This window comes from Magallana gigas, chromosome 4, assembly GCF_963853765.1.
Source record: "Magallana gigas chromosome 4, xbMagGiga1.1, whole genome shotgun sequence".
Classification (NCBI taxonomy): Eukaryota; Metazoa; Mollusca; class Bivalvia; order Ostreida; family Ostreidae; genus Magallana; species Magallana gigas.
The window spans coordinates 34040702-34062802 of record NC_088856.1 but is presented as its reverse complement, the minus strand read 5'-3'; the positions used below and the strand labels follow the sequence as shown (position 1 = coordinate 34062802).

At 33.4% G+C, this 22101-nt stretch overlaps 1 protein-coding gene across 1 annotated transcript in view; it reads right to left on the bottom strand.

Moving 5' to 3' along the window:
- The window catches only part of LOC105339502 (dihydrolipoyl dehydrogenase, mitochondrial), a 28897-nt gene extending 7344 nt beyond the window's left edge, over positions 1 to 21553 (bottom strand). The window contains exons 1-8 of the mRNA XM_034451180.2: positions 21401 to 21553; positions 18536 to 18599; positions 16956 to 17035; positions 14086 to 14224; positions 11141 to 11241; positions 8663 to 8806; positions 6930 to 7031; positions 3691 to 3912 (exon numbers count right to left, since the gene is read on the bottom strand). Coding sequence (XP_034307071.1) covers positions 3691 to 3912; positions 6930 to 7031; positions 8663 to 8806; positions 11141 to 11241; positions 14086 to 14224; positions 16956 to 17035; positions 18536 to 18599; positions 21401 to 21430 — 882 coding nt within the window. The 5' untranslated portion in view covers positions 21431 to 21553. The remainder of the gene's footprint in view (positions 1 to 3690; positions 3913 to 6929; positions 7032 to 8662; positions 8807 to 11140; positions 11242 to 14085; positions 14225 to 16955; positions 17036 to 18535; positions 18600 to 21400) is intronic.
- Positions 21554 to 22101: the final 548 nt, after the last annotated feature.

The following is a 22101-nucleotide window of genomic DNA, read 5'->3' as shown; positions in this document are numbered from 1 at the left end:
TAGTAAATTCATCTCTTGTTGCACTACTATACTTGTATTTTATCCTCATAGAATACCATTTTTTATGCAAGATAAAATGATCACGTGAAAAGTAAAATCACTTTAAATATATGTATGAAAAGAGTAGAGTGTACACTGTTTATGCACAGTTTCAGTAGACTTTAAGCTCAGTCCCACATTTAAAAGTCTTATTCAGACTTCATTAAGTGAAAAGGACAAAAATATATTACTTCACTGCACTTACATGCAATTTCTTCAAAAAGATGTAAAACTCAAGTTACTGTAGAATCATTTAAATTTGTGGGGGCCAAATTTCGTAGATTGTTGGATTTTTGCTTAATATTCTAAAGACATGTAATTTTGTATATGTGTTGGTTTTCAATTTCAGTATAAGTAAACCAAATCTTTCAAAATTTGTTTTCAAGGAGGATGTAAATTCGAGGGAGAGGTCTACCTACAAATACCATGAAAATTGAGCCACTAGAATTCTAATGATTTCACAACAGTCTTTCCCATAGATTATAAACAGATATTGTTTATAGCTAATATGAAGTGCCTTTACCTTTCAAAATGTTTCTTGTGGTGCGATATACTGTATAGGTGTCATAACAGTATTTCACTGAAGGTTCACGTCAAAACATGGCTGAGCCAAAATAATTCCCGAATTTTCCTTTGAATTCGGGGCGGTTCCGCTCGAGACAGGAGCTGATTTTTTTTATGAGATGAAAAACAATGGGTAAGAGGTCTAACTATCCCAGTTTTGTAATAATGCGAGGTCATTTGAATTTTTGATGCGCGTTGTTTCTGGAGGGGGGTGAAAAGTCCCGGGCTTGATTTTCAAGCACATGTGTAACTTCGATGTAAACAAAGTCTCACGCCTTGCTGGATGCACGTGTGTATTTTGCTAGAAACTTGTAAATGAAGCGTTGTTTAAAAAGATGTCAAGAGGATTTTTTGCAGAAGTTCGTTTTGAATTTTTAATCTGTATGTAAAGTTGTGCAATTTTGGTAAGAATATATAGTAGAATTTAATACTGTAGTGCAACCTGCAGGAAAACGGGTTTGCTATGTTAAAAATTGTTTTACCTGTGTTTTAGGTGTTAAATCAGTGTGTTTAGACGAAAAATGACAAACAATGGGGTTTTGTAGCCAGCAGCACGCTTATTTTGCTTTTAATGATGCATACAAAATTAGCCCAGATTTCCTCTGAAATGTTTTACTGCCTCAAAACAATGAGCCATTCATAGTAGATCGGACCGTCTAAACTGTCCGGAAAATTTTTAGCAGATCAAATACGATGTAGTATTCATCGTCGTAAACAACAAAATATTCTACGGGGTGTGAATATCAAATAAAATCGGTTGTTTAGGCCCTTGTGTTACAGTAAGAAATGCTCAATTTATGTCCAAAATTGAGAAATATTGATACGAAAGCGGAAAACAGCTGAGATGTATCACTCATGTTAGTTAGATTAGAACAATACCATGCTATTTTGGACAAAGGTTCTCACCATTTTCATAAATTGTATGAAATAATGACGTTTTCTCTACCCCACCCCCCAGAGGCAGGGTCATTGAATTTTTGGCCGACATAATTTCTGGGGTCCACATGATATTAATTAATTTGCGTCATTTTATACATTTTCATACATCACTTGTCAATTTAAAACCAAAAAATCACTGAATATCAAAACACCGTGTAAATGCATACAGTATAACTTAGATCATATTTTCATAAATCAGTGGCCACCGTGTACACCGTGGTGTTAAAAAATCGCTCATAACTTTCTGAAATGAGCAGATATCTTCATAATTTTTTTTTAGTCACACAACACAATGAGTATTTATCAATTTATTAATGTTGATTTTGCGATAACAAAAAATGAGTTATATTGCAGGTGTCATAACAGTATTTCACTGAAGGTTCACGTCAAAACATGGCTGAGCCAAAATAATTCCCGAATTTTCCTTTGAATTCGGGGCGGTTCCGCTCGAGACAGGAGCTGATTTTTTTTATGAGATGAAAAACAATGGGTAAGAGGTCTAACTATCCCAGTTTTGTAATAATGCGAGGTCATTTGAATTTTTGATGCGCGTTGTTTCTGGAGGGGGGTGAAAAGTCCCGGGCTTGATTTTCAAGCACATGTGTAACTTCGATGTAAACAAAGTCTCACGCCTTGCTGGATGCACGTGTGTATTTTGCTAGAAACTTGTAAATGAAGCGTTGTTTAAAAAGATGTCAAGAGGATTTTTTGCAGAAGTTCGTTTTGAATTTTTAATCTGTATGTAAAGTTGTGCAATTTTGGTAAGAATATATAGTAGAATTTAATACTGTAGTGCAACCTATATAATCCAGTTCGAAGTGACTGAATGTGCCATTGTCCTTCATGGATGCAAATTTGTAGCTTAATAAATTATTTTCAATGATATTACAGTGTATATCTCATAGCCAATCCTTTTTGTGTCTTTGTGTCTTTTGTGATCTGTCTGTTTTTCACATATACATACTGTCTATACTGAGGTCCTCCTAAGGTTCTGTTCATATTTAATCATTAATAGCAAAGAGTTACAAACTAGAACAGAACTGTCTGTTATTGGGCCAAAGGAATCATCAGTATCAAATTAGTCAATTATTGCAGCAATTAATAAGATCAAAGCTATTGCCATTTATAAGATTCTATTACTTTATTCCCTCAGACTCTCGCTTTGAAAGTATCAAAATAATGGTTGTTGTTTTTATCAAAATTCACCTAAGAAAAAAATAGGGGACTTCTGTTATGTTATAAGATCTCATTTCTTTCTGCAAAAATTTCGCATTTATTTACATGTATATCTATACTACTATATTAAAATAATAGACTCGAATTTTTGGTCTTTAATACTGAGAAATCGGAAGAATACTGTCTTTTGTTTTATATATTTTAAACATCATTGGTACTTGAAGATTACCAATTTGTTTTTATTTTTTCTAAGTTAAGCTTCGCTAATTAATAATCAAAGAAAATTCCTCAAAAAATCCCGGAAATCACCTGGATTTTTTGGATTTTACAATCTTGCGCTTGCGCAACACATTCACGCTAACGGGATCTTTAGTTTATGTTTCCACACATCTGCATAAATAAACACAGAAATGATAATACAAATACGGGTAAATTTTCATTGGACTTTTGCTATATATTCTGTTCATATATATTAATGATTTCTTATATGAGAGAAAGTATAAAATAAATATACATTTCAACCAAGTACTTACTTTTGTCTTCGTGATGACAAAAAATATTTTATTACATGCAAAAAAGTTACATTCTATGGATTAAAATTTTTAGTTGAATGGTATTTGCAGTCTCAAAAAGGTTTGTTGTGATGAATTTGACTGTTATTTTTAAGACAACTTCATTAACTTTCCCCAAAATCGTTCCGGAGCGATTCTGCAATTTTCTGCTACATTACGGGTATAAGGGAGGCATTCTAACTGTGGTGAGGACCTTTCCCGAGACACAGTTGGATTATTCAAACTAAGGAAAGTGTAGTGATATTAATAGCATTATTGTAGGCTTATAGCTTTGTTAAGGTGTGTCGATGTACCTATTCCGTAAATATGCGGTATGCAATGTCAACCCGTGCAAGCACGGGTCAAAGTCTAGTCATAAAATAAACATGTTTATCAGTTATCTAAACTTTTCCAACATTACCTCATCTTGTTTTTGATTTTTAACACTTTCAATGGCCACTTTGATTTTGTCCCCAACTCTTGTTGCATTGGTAACCTTGGTGTCCAATTTGAATTTCAGTCCTTGTTTCTGAAGGATTCGTTGGAAGTTTTTAGCAACATCCAAGTCAATTCCCATGCCTCCTATGTTTGATAAAAACTCAACACAGGTAACATCTGATCCATATCTTTGCCACACTGATCCCTAAATAAAAGAATTGATACCACATATGAGAAGAATCTCAAACGAGAGACCCACAGGCACTGACAGTCACCTGAGTACCATAGCCCTTAGATGGACTTCTCAGGGAGCCTCATGTTTGCATTTTAAGCTTTTGGAGTCTAAACCCTAATTTAAGATTTCTCTGAATGTTACACCCACTTTTATTATTTGATGTCTGCAAACATTAAGGTGGTATGGGACACTTCCAAGTTGTGATGTATTGTTTATAGAAAAAAAACAATAAAACCAAGTGTGCGTTGAAGTGTAACTAGTGCCCTGTAAAGAGTTACTATGTACACAAGAGGGGTGTCAAACAATGAAACAAAGGAATATACAGGTGTAAGAGGGTGGGAAATCATTATTACATGGTCACAATCCTATCAGATTAACCGATTTTTCTATCAGATTATCAGGGGAAAAATAAAGGAATATATTAGAAATGGTTCAGTGTTTTGGTATTATATCAGATTAACCGAATTATTCAATTAACTGCTATCAGATTAAGTAGAACCCTCTGTATAAGTAGTTTCTTTTCCAACATGGTTACCTAACAGCATAACGCAGTGGGTTAGACTGTTTACTACGAATCTGTAGGTAATGAGATCAATTCCTGTTGGGAGGTTTACAACTTTTACCTCTTCAAATATTTTTAAAAGCTATTTTTTGGTTAAATATTGTAAAATTTAAAAATTCTAAAACTGGTGAAAGTTATTATACATTTATGTATTATTATGTATTTAATAATTTTAATGATAATGTAATTAAAATTTTAATCCACATTAATATCCACAGATGTCCCATACCACCTTAAATCATTCATATGGGGGTGGGGTTTTTGAGATATTTCAAAAGACTTTTGGCTGGTCCCTAAATCTTGAAGTCTTTGAGCAGGTTTCGGTATTTGCAATACTTTTTGATCTGAAGTTATAACAAAATATTTCTTAGTTGTTAGATATTGTATGAGACAATCAGTTTTGAAGGCCAAGCATGTTACTCCCTAATGGGAGTCACTATGACAGTTTTGAAGATAGCATGTTGTTAAGAATCAAAATTCTAAATGACTTTTTTTCTACAACATTTAGCAAAATATTTTTCATTGAAAAGTTATATAACGTTTCAAAATTTTTGCCTCTAAATATCCCTATTACATAACAGATTCTCATTTTAAAGCTAGAATCAAAGTTGTAAATGTAAAGAAAAAAAGTTTTGCTTCAATTATTCCAAAGTAAACTTCAATCATTTTAATGATATTTAGAAAACACTTCTGGCCCCTTGTAGATCCCTAATATAAGGGGCTGGCCCCTAAATCTTGATATCATTAAACAGGTTTTGGTGTTTGTGACACTATTTCTTCTAAAAGTAAAAACATAATGTTTCTGAGTCATTAGATAAATGGGTCAACTATTTTAAAGAGACAGTATGATGCATCTTATTAAAAAACCGACTTGAAAAAAGTTTCTGATTTGGTATATATAGGTTCAATATACCAGTAAAAAAATGTTCAAACTGATTTGTCTATCTTCTTATTCATTCTAAGCATAAATAAACAGTTTCCAACACATTTATTTTAGGTATAAAACTGGAATTTTCACTTCAACATTCAAATTGTAAACAAAAGCTTTGTTTACAGAGCAAAGAATTGTAAGCTCTGTAACTCACTTATAACTCATCGAACGATACTCAATTTTTGTTGCCTATTAAAAATGTCTTACTGAAGCATTGTAAGCATTAAAATCGAATAAATAATTTTCGACCAAAAACATGACCACGCCCCTTTAAATCAATTTCAATAATTTCATTAAAATAAATAATTATTAATGGTCCATAGATATATACTGTACATCGCAACTTGTTACAGGGTTCCGCCTCCTATAATATTACACATGCATATTTACAATAAACAAAACACATGCAGGGCTCACGAAGATTCTCCTGGATAGGTTTGTTGATAGAATGTCTTTTCTACTTCTCCCAGGCAATAATTGTTCAAAGTTTTTAAAATAACCAGAATTATCATTTTGTAAGTATGAATTTTGCATTATCTTTTAAAAATTTTATCACTGGAGTTGCTAAAAACTCAATTCATTCTGTAAGTGTGGCCCCTTGAGGGTTATTTGACATATTTATGTCTTTTCATGTTAAAATGAACTGAAATTCATAAGCCATTTATAATTTATAGAGGAAGTGATGATACGTTCCATTTTACCTTGTCAACCATGATGACGGAAGTCGTGAGAAAATCTTGTAGTATTCAGCACGTCAATTACGTGTCAATCAAAATCCATGTGGTACAAATAAATGATATAAGATTAATCGGTTTGTACTACCCTTCAATTTCAAAGTATATTTTATCCTGGTGTACTTTCAGGATAATATTTAAGGGTTAAACTATTTTTTCAAAGGAATAAGAGTAAATGTCTCAATAATTTCCCAACAACCCTCATATACATAGTGTTAATGGTAAGTTGATGAACTGAATTCAACAATGTGAAAGTTTGAAGAAATTGATCTTTAATTCAATGTACACTTGATTTTAAATAATATGATATGTCCTATCCTAAAAAAAAATGTGATTGGAAATTGTCTTATTGTAGGCCTATATATACAATTTACAATATTTACAACACATTTTGTTTTTGTAGTGAATATTTATATGTAAAAAAAAAATCTACAAACATTTCTGTCTACTCTGAATTGATTTTGTTTTGTTTCAATGTTTTGTATCTTTTGAATTGCCGGTTTTATTTGATTTAATTTCATTTTTTTTCCTTTTAATTTTATTTCGCACTTTACAGGTACCCAAAAGAGGTAGCATACATATAAATACAGTTTCTTTTGACCATTAATTAAGCATATCAACATTATTAACATGCAAAGAAATAGATATGCTTTGTATCTAAGTGTCTTGTAGTTGCTTTTGATCAATCAACACAAACATGCTAAAACATTTACTACTGCAACAAATGAATTGATGGAAAGAACTACAATTATATACTCACAAGTTCTACTCCAATAACACCTGCACCAATGACCACCATTTTCTCTGGAACTTTTTCCAAGGAAAGGGCACCAGTTGATGACACTATTGTTTTCTCATCTATCTTTTGACATAAAAAAATTTTAATAGGATCAATATATGTATTATATGAGTCATTTGTAAGTGTAAATAAAAACTAATTATTATCATATTATGGAGTTTATAAAATTATTAAGGAATCTACAGTAAAAAATGATAAGATATATACACCAAATTTTATAGCTATTATAATTCCTAAATCCACGGCCTGGCCTTTCATTTTTAAAACGAGATCCACAGGCCTTGGCAGTAACCTGAGTGAAGATTTTCTAAGGTTTAATAATTTTCACAAAATGACTTTATTGGCCCTGCCGCCAGCAATTTTACAAGAGGGCTTCAATGGACATCATAACCTGTGGAAGCAGAGAAGAAGATTTTTGAAAATCTGACCAACCATATTTTGTAAATTTGCTTCAACCATGAAACCTCAATGATGGTAAGGTCATAAATTTCACAATTTAGATTCCTCTTATCCTAGCTTCAAACCAAAAATCGTAATAATTGGCTTGTAGTTTTCACAGGTAATCAAAATACAGAGCCAAACAAGATAAGGTACACCTTTATTATATTAAATGAAAAGCATAGGAATTGGTCTTTATTAAAAAATATTGTAAATGTGTGGTCTGACACAATATTGTATATTATTTAAAATATGCTTGCTGTAAGTTTGTCGCTATATATTCAATACCCATCTATTTTCGCATAGTATTCAATGGGTTTATATAGCGTAAGCATACTATGCTGAAATAGAGCACGGCAAATGTTTACAACGAAAACTTTGCTAGCGCCGACAGCGGGTTTTAAACTCTTGCCACTAAAAGCATTACGTCTTGAAGCCCAATGCGTTACCGTTACACTAAAGCAGCCGATGATGTATCTGACAGTATTAATATATATAATACGTAGAAACATACGATTGACAACAAGCAGTTAAAATTATTAATCTTTCTAAAAACACCTCATTATTGACGGTAATTTAATAAGTTAAAGTTTTGATAAACTTTTGAACAAATTGATTAAACAATTTCGAAAGAAATTCTACACGTGAATCACAAAAATGCTTTTTTAAATGACGCTTGATAAAGAATGTACAAGAACAAAATTCAATGAGACTTTGCTAGACATTTCGAGTTTTCTCTGTAAGGTGAAACGTCTCTCATTTCTTGAAAAGAACATAATATAAAGCGTTATTGTCAAAATGTTAATCACAATTGGCAGCAATATCGGAGACATCCTGTGCATCATACACAGATAAAGTTACTTGCAGTTTGATATGCCATTTTGAAGCGATAAGATCGACATATTGTTGGAATTTATCAAATTTTGGGCTAAAAATGAGCAATTCGACTAGTCGTCCGCATCGACGATTCGTCCGAATAAATAAGGTAATCAAGGTCCCTCAAATTTTTAGTTTTATTAAGAGTCACCTATATCTATTTTCAAGTAAAATTTCCAATCAAAAGAAAAGAGGTAGCATTCCTTATCAAAATCTTAATGTTCCTAAGGAATACAGCAATGTTTTTACCACTTTAAAGGCATTGTTGGAACCCACAGGTTTTCTATCCATTACACTACAGATAGAAAACCCATGGGTTCTGACGATGCTGATAAGGTGACAAAATATATTCAGCAAAATTGATAAACACATTTTACTACCTCTATACCAGGAAATGGAGTAACTTCAGATCCAGTAGCAATTAAGATATTTTTGGTGGAAATTTTTTCCTGACTTCCATCTGCCTTTGAAACTGTCACTTCATTTGGGCCTGTAATTTTTCCAAATCCATCTATCCTTGTGACCTGTGAAAGAGAGAATATTTTTATTTTTGCTTTCATTAAGTTTTTATCATATTCATAACAAACAATTTTTGAAATTTTTTTTTCTTCTGATTTTTAATGATTTTTAAAATTTGCCTTTGAATTACAGATACATCAGAGTAAAAACTCTGAATATCGGATAAAACTGCTACCAGCTTGAATAGCTCTGAATTTTGTGATTTCGATGTAAACAAACACATTAGAAATAAGGCTATGTAGCAACCTCTAATGATAGAGTGTCCACTAATAATATAACGTTGCATTAGTAGTCAGACATCTTACCGTTAATGATATAATTTTATCATAAACGAACTCCCAACCGTCCACTAATGATACAATTTCAAAATTATATCATTAAGGTTCAGAATTCACATCCACGAATGATAATATGTTTTACGGTGCGACCGTTGGGGCGAGCGCAGCATGTAATCAAATAATGAATTATGATAAATCAATAAAAATAAAAATATCAACGTAACTGAATTTGAATGCAAAATAAAATATAAACATGCCTTTTTTTTCTAGTAAATTTTCATTATTCAGAATTTATAAGATTGTTTATTTATTTAAATATAATTTATCTCAGATACAATGTTGTTGAATAATAAAGATTTTAACATAATGTTTATTGCAGTTTATTTCCTCTTTTCTTGTAGCAGACATTTTTCTTAAACTTATTACATATAAAAAATTGACTCATCATAGAGTCCCCCCCCCCCCCCCCCCCCCCCCCCCGTTTAAAAAAAATGTAATTTACGTATAAAAAAAATTGCTGATCATATAAGAAAAACGGTTTTGGACCCCCCCCCCCGGGGAGGATGTAATAAATGTGAAAACAAAGATACCGTTGAGCAGTTAAAGAGATAAATGCATACTACGCACTCACCATTCCTTACCCGGATTAGAATTTCCCTGATTTTGAGAATTTCTTTTTCATTTTGCTTGTAAATATTTTTTGAATGATGCTGCCGCGCCCCCTTTTAAAAAACGTTCCTGGAAATTACTGTAATTATATAGTGAATAAAATAAATGTGAGCATTCATCCAAATGAGAGCAAGTTACAACTGTTTTATTTCCTATCTAAAAAAAAAATGTCCCCATTCGTTAGCTTTGCAAGATTTTGAGAAGATTTTGGTATTTATATTTCAGCAGATTTACAATAACTACTTAGAGTAATTTCCCCTTATTGTGACGTCAAAGTTCACGTCGGTCAAGTGTCGTCTGTCTCTTTGAAAAAACCCTGAAAAAAAAACTAAGTGAAATATACTGTTTTGTTTACTTAAAAAGCATGATATTCTTGAAATTACACAATTTATCTGTTTCTCAAAAGTTTAACTTTGATTCTCGCGAGAAGGAATCAAGTCTAGTGAGATCGTCCGACATTGATAAATTGCATTGTGGGTCGAAATTTACTGACTCCGAAAAATTCTGTGGGATCAATGTGCAAGAAATCCATTGTGACGTCACTCGAAGGAACGACAACTCTGTTAGTCTTACGTAATGGAATTATTTTATTTACAATGCATTATGTACATAGTCTTTTATCTTGTTCTCGTGAGAGTGTGAAATAGGAAACCATATTTATAGGGAACTACTGGGACGATTAAAACAAGGCATTACTGGTCCGATTTACTGACGCCAAAAAAATCCGTTGAATGAATGTGCAACTAGTCCGAATTTTCTATTCACACACGCCTTGCCGGTAGAGCTCGCTTCGCGCCGGCGCGCTCACTATAAGAAAAAAATGCAAAATACGTACATCGTTGACTTTTATTTATTTAATTCTTATTGCATTAGAGGACAAACATCCACCGCCAATGACACAATTAAGTATAAAATAGTACTATCTTAAATTTTGCATTTTGTATGTACACCTGTCTATTTCTCTGTTGACTAACAGGAGTCAGACAGATTATTTAGATTCTACTTTGCTTTGAATTCCTGGTTCTTTGAATTTGATAATATTTAATCTTTATGTCACAGGGTAATTTATTCATTGATCCAATATTTACTTTAATATATTGATATACATGTATAATGACAGATCACTGGAATTTATTACTTTTCCACACACATTCATATTCATGGTGTTTTACATTCATTGGTTGAGTTTGGAGTGTGAAGGGTAAAAGGTGTTGGGGTCATGTAAGAGTTGTATGATTGGTTGTTATTTTAGAAATAGTAGTCAATGAGTGGTTTTACAAGTTTTACACTAAAGTGCGCATGCTTTGCGCCTAACCCTAAAATTAGCGTGTACTAGATATTGTTTCAGTGAATTCTATCCTGATATACTTATATTCAATAGAAATTACTCACTTTGTTTTGTTTGAATAGATGTGCAATGCCTCCTGTTAGTCCTTTCACAGCTTTTTCTTTTGTTGCCATTGATTTTTGGAGATTAAGACGAATGCCATCAACTGAAATCATCAAAATAATTATGTTTATTAAAGCTGCTTGGTCAAATTTTTTTGCTATAACAGTATCAAATAATTTTCCATACAAACCAATTATCTTAGAAAGTTATATGCTTTCACCTACTTACACCATCATCTACTCCTTTCAAAGATAGAAATATCAAAGTATACAAGAGGCCCATGGGCCACATCGCTCACCTGAGGAACAAAAGGTATGATAAAATCAGTTTAATGGAGTCATAATACAAACTATCTGGACAATGTACAATAATACATGTACATCCTGTATAAATAAAATCCATTTTCCCCTGGATATTCTTATGTTTATAATCAGTCCCTTTTCTAACAGGATGATTTTATAGTCATATCATATGTTGAGTATTGCAGTTCTCAAAAAGATCCTTAACAATAGTTTATATACGGGATATAAACGTACATCAAACTCTGAACCTTCTCGGGAGGCCAAAGAATTGTCCTGGGGCCAAAGTCTTAACAATTATTAAGAATCATCTGGCTGATTAGTTTCTGAGAAGATTTTTAAAGATTTACCCTATATATTCCTTTGTTAAACTTTGACCCCCATTGTGGCCCCACCCTACCCCTGGGGATCATGATTTTCACAACTTTGAATCTACACTACCTGAGGATGTTTTCACACAAGTTTCAGCTTTCCTGGCTGATTAGTTTCTGAGAAGAAGATTTTTAAAGATTTACTCTGTGTATTTCTATGTAAAACATCGGCCTCCCATTGTGGCCCCACCGTACCCCAGGGGTCATGATTTTCACAGCTTTGAATCAACACTACCTGAGGATCCTTCCACACAAGTGTCAGCTTTCCTGGCCGATTAGTTTCTGAGAAGAAGATTTTTTAAGATTTACTTTATATATTCATATGTTAAACTTCGACCCCCCATTGTGGACCCACCCTACCCCCGGGGGTCATAATTTTCACAACTTTGAATGTACACTACATGAGGATGCTTCCACACAAGTGTCAGCTTTCCTTGCCAATTAGTTTCTGAGAAGAAGATTTTTAAAGATTTACTCTATATATTCCTATGTAAAACTTTGATCCTTCATTGTGGCCCCACCCTACCTCCGGGGGTCATGATTTTCACAAATTTGTACATGTATCTACATTACCTGATGATGCTTTCACACAAGTTTCAGCTTTCATGGCTGATTAGTTTCTGAGAAGAAGATTTTTAAAGATTTACTCTATATATTCCTATATTAAACTTCGACCCCCCCATTGTGGCCCCAACCTTAGGTGAGCTAAAAAGGTTAAGTTTACAATACAATAAGTTGTTAAAGTTGGTTTCTGGAAGAACAGACTTTGAAAATTTTCTTAATAAATATTGACATTTTTTTTACTTTTTTAATCTTTAGTTTTTAAGATCTGTGTACAAACATAGAATTGTGAGCATTGTGAGAATCTATGTATCTTGCTTACAATTCGAAGCTTAACACTCAAATATGGTGAGTAAATAGAAATTGTAAACAATTAAACACAAGAAACATGCACTACATGTATAACAAATAAAGAACACAATTTATTTTTTTCGAAATGAATCATATATATACATGTATATACCTACATATTTCCGTCAGCGATATCAAACTCTATTTAAACTGAATAAACTCGAGAAAATGCCGAGCTATTGCATTAATCTTCCATTACGCAAAAGATAATGCCGAATTACCGGTAGAATGAATTGTATTTCAGTACCCCTACATCAGATTTTGCTTAATTTGCGCAGGAAAACAGTTAACTGTTTGATTTACCGAAGTCTCTGTTTGATTTGATACGTAAAAATCACGAAATACAGACGATAGTTTCCAGGTTACAAAGCATAGATAATGAAAACGAAACGAAAATCAGAACAAGCTAACACCAACGTCATGTGTGAAAACTGTCAACGCATTGAAATATTTAGCCTCAATTTACTTCACAAAATCGGCACCAATATATTTTGCATCTTTCAAAATTTCCCTTCATACGCGAACTGTTGCACAACAAGCAAATTCATCATAGTCAGATCGACCCTTTTTCGTATAATGTCATGGCTGCTTTAAACAAAGAACCTCGTTTTAGAAGTATGGAGTCATTTTACCGGATGCCGAACCCGAAGCTATTAAACTGATTGAAACACGCCTTTCCTTTATTATCATTTTCGTAATAACTCAGATTTGACACAAAATTACCCCTTAATTTTTGCAATTTATATTTTCCTTCCCATAAGGATAATTTATGCTAAACTACGTTGAATTTGCCTCGGTAGTTCTTGAGAAGAAGATTTTTAAAAATGCACCCCCCTTTTTCTACAGTTTCAAGGTTTTCTCCGCTTTAAATACAGATCGGACTTTTATTTCTGCAATTTATATTCGCCCTCCCATAAGGATGCTTTGTGCCAAATTTGGTTGAAATTGGATAAGCGGTTTTAGAGAAGAAGTTCAAAATGTAAAAAGTTTACAGACGGACAGACGGACAGACGGACGGACAGACGGACGGACGGACGACGGACAAAATGTGATCAGAATAGCTCACTTGAGCTTTCAGCTCAGGTGAGCTAAAAATGAAATAATTTATTTACTGAAACACACAAAAAAAAGCAAATGCATCATGTGCATATTTAGAAAATGGAACCGTTTGGTTTAGTCCCCTGATTGGTCGTTTGTGCCAAGTTTGGTTGGAATTTGCCAATTGGTTCTGGAGAAGATGTTGAAAAATGTAAAAAGTTAAGAACAAACGGATGGACAGACAGACAGATGAAAGACAAAATGTGATCAGAAAAGCTCACTTGAGCTTTCAGCTCAGAAGAGATAAAAAAAAAAATGAGCACTTACACTCAATGCCTCTGTTTTTAAGGTCATTTGAAGTAGCTAGGTGGTAAAAATGAGAATTGTTTAGCAGAGCTTTGGAAGGGATGCAGCCTACATTAAGACAAGTGCCTCCAAGGGTTGGATTTTTCTCCACACAAACTGTCTACAAAATTAAAATTAATAATGCAAGTTATTAAAAGAGGCCTACAGGCCTCAACAGTCACTTGAGTACTTTAGCACATTAAAAGATGTGTTAGGGAGTCTCATATTTGCTTTAAAGCCTTATTCTGAAGTGCAAATCTTTCTGATCTTTCTGAATATATGCATTGAATTCCCATTAAATAAAAAAATAAGGAAACATGAGATTTAAAATTTTTACAGCCCTTCTTCACCCCCACCCCAATACATAAACAATGCATTTCACAATTTAAGAAGAATGCTTTATAGACATGACATCATTACCAAGTATACAAGTTGATACATGGACATCATATTAAGAATAAGATATTTTTGACAAAATAAGTGAAGTGTATACCCACACAACTTGCACAACATGCAATATTGGCAGTCATACTTCCCTGGTATCCAGTTATAATTTTGTTCTTTTGTATAAATTGCAACCCATTCTCCACTTTTGATCAAATTTTGGCTTAGCTGCAGGTCTGTAGCTCCCGGTCTGAAAAAATTCAGATGGACGACCTGGGAGCTACAGGGCCTCCCTTAGTAAAAAACTGCAATTTACGGCGCACAAAAAATTGCACTAGTTTTGGACTGATTAACCTTATTTTCAAACATATTCTGTACAAATATTTGTTTCCAAAATATTCTCGGACATTTTACTACAGATATCATCACTTCACTTGCCTCTGGTATTCTTTTAAACACCATTACCAGTCCTTTAAAGTGAAGTTTTGTTGTTTGTTTAAACGTGAAAATGGCGACTCTCGATCTCGAAGTAAATTCATATACTTCGTTTTCCGAGGTCGGTTAGCATGTTTAAGAGAAAGTCTGAGGCAAGTAAAGGAACAATATCAGTAGTAAATTGTCTGAAGAATTAAATGGTACCTATTGTTTTCACAGAATTTGTGTGCAAATAAGGTTAATCAGTCCAAATCTAGCGCAATTGTTTGTGCGCCGTAAATTGCAGATTTTTAGTATGGGAGGCACTGTAGCTCCCAGGTCGTCAATCCGAATTTTTTCAGACCGGGAGCTACAGACCTGCAGCTAATTTTGGCTAAACAAGAGACCCATGGGCCACATCACTCACCTGAGCAACAACAGACATTATAAAATCATTACAAAAAATTGTGAAATCCTTGACAGTAATTCTGGTTATTGAGCGAGGCTTTATTGGTCATATAGTGAACCTCTATTAATCTTCTTTTCCACTTGTAATGTAGTAGGCAAACTAAGTGCATGGTGGGTTAATCAATGATGGAACCTATTACTAAACCCCTTTTATTGTTTTAGATTTTTCTCTATTCCTTTGAAAAAAGGAATAAAGAAAAATCTAAAACAATAAAAGGGGTTTGGTAATATTTGTCACCCCACCGTACCCCTGGGGACCATAATTTGAACTTAATTGTTTTTGAAAGATACCAACAAATTTTTAATAATTTTAAATCAAGTCCCTTTTAAAAAGGGTGTGACTCTTCATTTGAACAAACTTGAATCCCCTTTACCCTGTAATGTTTTGTGTCAAAGGACGAGTGCACTTATGGGCCCCGGTGAAAAGTGAAAATATGAAGAATCAAATTAAGCATATTTTTTCCCCTAACATTATCTATTGATATCTATTCCATAAGAATTAACAAGTTTTAGCGCTGAATTTATTGTATATAAAATGCACGAAGCTTTAAAACATAGTAGGGGTCAGCAGACATTCGTGATTTTGTATAGTAAATCGAGGACAGGCATTCATTTTAAAGCCTTTGTTTACTGTCAGCCTAACCGAGTACAAACTTGTGGAAAAGACAAAATACGCATTATACATTTAGTAAACTCCCGTGAAAGTAAGAAGTTTGTACTCGGTTAGGCTGGTACCTAAAAAATGAAAAACGTATGAAAATTTCAAGGTTTTTCCTATAGCAAGCGAAAGCTATTACCTGCATGACCCATGTTTGAACTCATGCATGGAATAAATTATTTCAAACAATCACGTGGTTTCTATACAGGTAAACGTTTGTCAAATGTGCTCACTGTAAAACATTGACACGTTTTAGATCGCTTTCCATCATCTTTGTATGGTCAGGAATGTTTGTTTGTCACTATGGTAATATGCAACTTCAAAGCTTCATTCGATTTTTTTCAGGAGTAAAATAATGCATAAAGTATAATTCAGCAAACGCGCCAATCGATCCACCAACAGAGCAATGTTGATTTAAATGTCTCCTCCCTCTGATTTAAATAGACACAATTCAAGTAGGTTCGGTTCGATTTTTCCGGATTTAGATTATTTATAGGCATTTAAAAATCCTCAGTTTTTCAAATTGTATTCTAATTTTGGTAAATTTAAGCGTGCATATAAATCAGAAGTATCTATGAGTGTTTAACTATTACGAGAAAAAAGCAATTTGTTGATATTTTCTACATATAAACGGCACTGAAAAAGGGCCCATTCTCTATAGCTTAAGTGCACTTGTTCTTTGGTTGAAATCGGCCCAATGGTTCTGGAGAAGATGAAAATCTGAAAAGTTTACAACCACTGCAGACAACAAACAAATCTTTAATCAGAAAAGCTTACTTGAGCCTTCGGCTCAGGTGAACTAAAAAGACATTGAAATCTCTTCAAGTATCCATTGCATTTAGTATTTCTCTGTTGATAATAATAGATATTGACTGTACTTTTTTCTTGGTAAGTGAAAATGAATAATAGATTAAAATTTTATTTTTACCTTCATTCCTAGTTGAGCAGCTTTGATGGCAGCTACATATCCTCCTGGACCAGACCCAATAACCACAAGATCATTGTCACCTAACATGTAAAAATACGGAGAAATGCCTTTTTAAACTGCTCAATTCTGTCAAGAAATGCATTAAGTCAAGCTCATATTTCACTGTGGGTTGATCGGTTTTGAACTTGATTTGGGTGTCAGGCTTCGGGATCAAGAAAGATCTTAGGCTTAATTCAAAATTATAATCATTCACCAAAAACTTATTAACCATAGTTATTTTACTTGAAGTGTGTAGGTAGGAAAAAGATAGGGAAACAATCCTAAAACATGTTTCAAATTTTGTTTGTATGTTATTATTAAACTGTGATGGTCCTGTGATGTCATAGATGACATTTAATCAATATTTGTTCAATACAGTAATTGTGATAAATAATCCATAATTATGTTCAGTCAACAGGAATGTCTTTTGCAATACTCTCCTATCAAATCAAGTTTCAGGTTCATTCTTAATCAATAGCTGTACAATTTTTCAATGTTTTTAAGATTGAAAAAAGGTAAATCTTTAAAAAAACAATTTAATACATGTATATATATATATGTATGCACAAGTCCTAAATGTTACACTTGCAGTTCATACTGATCTTGTAAAAACACCAAATGAATACAGTTGTATAAACTGATCCCACTTAGACATGAAACATTTTTGTATGAATTAATCCTTACACAATATTTTGATATGGATTAAATGCAATGTCTTTCAAAATTGTTCAACAAAGTTAAACTGGCATATCATAAAATGTGCAATCGATTTCACCTTGACAAGAAAGAGCTGATGTGATTGAATATTACTATAGTCTGTCCCAAGATATTTATGCAGCACATTGGGTGGATTTTTAATAAATGTATGCATACATGTATCTGTGAAAAGGGTGCAATATTAAAATCAATGAAAGGGATAATATTCCTGGTATCTTCATTAACACATGATTATTTGCACTCACAAAAATTCATAGGAATGAAAACAGAATTCTTACAGAATTTTATAATGGCAAATGTTTACATCTTTTCTTCATAAGGAAGTCACTCGGAATACCTTGCACAATTTTTCAACGTTATCATCCGGGTACCTTCGTCTCATTTGCAATGCAAAATCCCCATTGACTTTTTATTTTTAGCCATGTAGTGAAACCTGACAAGCTAGAGGGGGACATTTCAAAGGAAAAATCTTGGTATTTTTCATACTATTGAATGAACATCATTGAAACCTAGAGGTATTTATAAAATTTAATATAGAATAATTCAAGAATTGTGTGGCAAAAGTAACTTGGGACAGAGCACCATCTTGCAACATGTGCAAAAAAAACCAATTTGGTCTAATAGGAAACTGTTTGGTTTGACAAGATCTTTCATAATCTCAGAGGAAATGCAGAACATTTCTCAAAAAATCATAAACTACTCAGGATTTATTAGTGTACTTATCTGCAAAATATGTTCTATAAGAAACAAAAGCATTTTCTTAAAAATTCAAATTATATACAGTAGCTAACCCAGCACAAAGAATCAGTGTATTAACGAAATACCTTCATTTGAGTAGTTCCTGTGTTGTGTGACAAGACATCTCATTAATCCGCCATTGTGTCCTGTCTGTCAAAAGAAATCTAAATCTAAATGATTACAAATTATATTCAGTCTTTTTCAATATATATTGTAAGTCTGCCAACACATGCAGAACTTTTCAAGATGATTTCTTGTAGACGAATGCAGGAATGTTAACATTATGCATTCTGACATTAAAATTTTATTTATCCACATATTTCTGTCATAAACGTAAATTGAAAGATAATGTGGGATAAAAATTAAGGAAAACATGTATGACATAAATACATGTATTGGTCACTTTAAAACGTTAACATTATGATTAATCATCATTTTCAAAAATACTATTCTCTTTTGTGGATGTAGGCTATGCCTGTCTTCTTCTCAAAAGAGAATACATATATACAGTACGATGCAATAAGTATTCGTACAAAATGGCAGCATGTTTACATTACTCTTCGCATCATTACATTGCAAGGGGGATAAAATGGGTTATATTTATAGCATCGATGACGTTTTAATATGTCACAAGATTTTTTTTCGTCTGCATTTGTAAACAAATCTCAGATATCAAAAGTAAAATGGGTCGCAAAGGAAAAGAACTAAGCAATTATGTAAAAGAAATCGCTCAGAAATTATTTGAAGTAGGTAAAACCATCGATTATGTGTCAAATACGTTGCATATACCAAGATCTACTGTTGGGAGCTTAAAAAAGCATATTGAACATCGGGGCTCGATAGAAAACATCCCCTGAAGAGAAAGGACCTCCTCGGTGACAGCAAGGGACTATAGAAAGTAAGAGCGGTTAGTAAAAGTTAACATAAGAGAAAATTTACAAGACATTACATCAAAATTCAATGAGAATAGGGAAAGACCAATCTCAAAACGTACTTTGCAGTTTCATTTACATAAAAATGGGTAGGTTTACAGAAGATCGGTTTCAAAGAAGAAAGTGTAGTTGTTAAAGATGTGAATCGTCGGAAACGTGTATCTTGGTGCCGTGAAAAGCGAAAACTGACTGTAGAGAATTACTGGAGGAAGGTGATCATACGAATCCAAGATAGTGGTAGGGCAAGATTCTCGTGTAATGAATACATGTATGTGTGGAGAAAGAGAGGCGAGGGCTGGAAACCCGATTTGGTGAGGGCACGGAAAACCAAGCCGTGTTACGAAGTGAAGGTCTGGCGGTGTCTCACATGGCATGGAGTCGGCATTATTTCTGCAGTAGATGGTAACAATAAAGCATATAAATATCAGCAGATACTAGACGACAATTTGTGGCCTGTCATTTTCTGACTGGAAACTGTTTTTCAAGACGAAAAATGCCCCAGTGCATTGTGCGCTTTCTACCCAAGATTATTTACACAGAAATGGCATAAGAACAATGAGCTGGCCAGCACATAACCCCAACATCAACATCATTGAAAATATTTGGCTTTTGATTAAAAGAAAACTTCAGGGAAGAGTTGGGAGAATACAAAACAAAGAAAACATGTTCCATGAAATCTAGAAAGAATAATCTTACCGTGACCAGGCTACGCTCAGGTCACAGTAAGAATTCGTCCCATATACTTGCAATGTAGCAGCAGCGAAGCGGATTAGCTCTGCGTCAATTTTAAGTCTGTTATAAATAATCTGCAGGGGAAAAACACATTTTTATACATTTCAATCCTTTTTGAACATGCATATGTAGTTTAGTCCACAAAATATCCATTTAATGAGTCGTACCAAGGCATTTTGTTAAAATACCCGTTTGAATTTGCCTGACCTTTTGTCGGAAATCGCACTCGGAATGTCTCGGATTTTAACGTTAACATGGTGACCATAAACAGCGAATTTTCAAACATGATGTTAAAACTGGCAGTCGTTTCGTTGCAAAAACAGTTAATGTGGTAATATGGAATTAAAGAGCAACATTGTAGGTATTCGCGACCAATCATATGAATATTTAGGCAAGATATGGCGCGACATAATTTTTTTATTTGCTACGAAGCGAGTAAATGGGACGAATTCTATCGTTAAACCGGGTCCGTAGGACATCTGTCATTTTAACTATAGAACATTATATCTACATGAAATCCAGCGCATCTGGACTGAGATAACGCCTGAATATATAAAAAGCCTATATCAGACAATTCCTCGGCAACTAGAAAGTGTTATTCGACTGAAAGGTCATCTTAGAAAGTATTAGGTAAGCTTTAGCTATTAAAAATATTTTTAAACATGAAAACTGAAGTTTGAAGAGTGACCTAATTCCGTCTCAAATGTAAACATGCCGCCATTTTGTACGAATTCTTATTGCATCATACTGTACATGTATAGTCACTGCATGTCAAACTTTACAGGGGATGAAACAAAACATTACCTATAAAACATAAGAAACATGCTCAGCGGTCGTGCGAATAACCGATGAGAAAGTAAATACACAACAGTTTTGCAAAAAGGAAATAAATGAGAGTAAATAGAAAACGGTCTTGCGAATAGCTGACGAGAGTGAATACACGACGGTCGTGCGAATAGCTGCTGAGTGATTTACATACAAGACGGTCGTGCGTATAAACAATACCCGATTTAATGCTTAAATAAGTTTTATGTTGATTGTTAAATCATTTATTAAGACCGTCAAAATAAAAATAATAAGTGTTAACCAGAGACATAAATAACATTGTTATTTGTGTATATCCAAATAATCAGCTGATAATGCTGATGCCGATGTAAATATTGTTGAGGAAATTTTGCTCGATTGAAAGGCATGTGGTTTTGTAGTTCATATTTCTTCGCTATCTTCGGTCTTTCGGTAGCATGTGGAAATTCGCGTTGGTTAAATGAAATAAAGTTGTATAATTACCCAAAATTTCTTTACTGTTGATGCCAACATGATATTGTCTCCTTGAAAAAATAATATTTATACACTATACGTCGTAATCACTTAAACGCTTGGTACGACTACTAGAGGGAAAACACAGAAAACAGCATGATTTGTGTAAACAATGGTAAATGTCGGAATAAGTCGTCTATTTATATTTTTAAAAAATATAGAAATATGTCTACGGCATTTTTAAAGGCTACATATGCATTTAATTCAGAGAAAAACAAAACACAATGGCCTCAAAGCACGGGTCACCTTGTTGAGGTGCTAATCATTTCGCACCAACACCATATAATCGCCCTATGCACAAGTGCCCCAGACTTGTCAGTGCATGGTGTTTGGTACGCAATTGGCTGCTTTAGCAGATATTTTCTCGTTTTGTGGTCAAGAAAATAAATTCGTGGCCGCAAAATAAAATTCGTTTCTATTGTTCCCAGAATATTTTCGTTCCCATGAATTTTATTTGTTTTAAGGGTTTACACAAGGTAACACATACTAGCCTATGTAAAACAAGAGGACCGTAGGCCAACATTGCTCACCTGAGCTACACTAGCAATAATAAAATTAGCTTTATGGAACCATATACAAAATATCTGCACAATGAAGTAGAAGAGATCTTGTATAAACAGATAAAAAGATTTTCAAAATGTTCTCATTATATTCTTATGTTAAGCATTGAG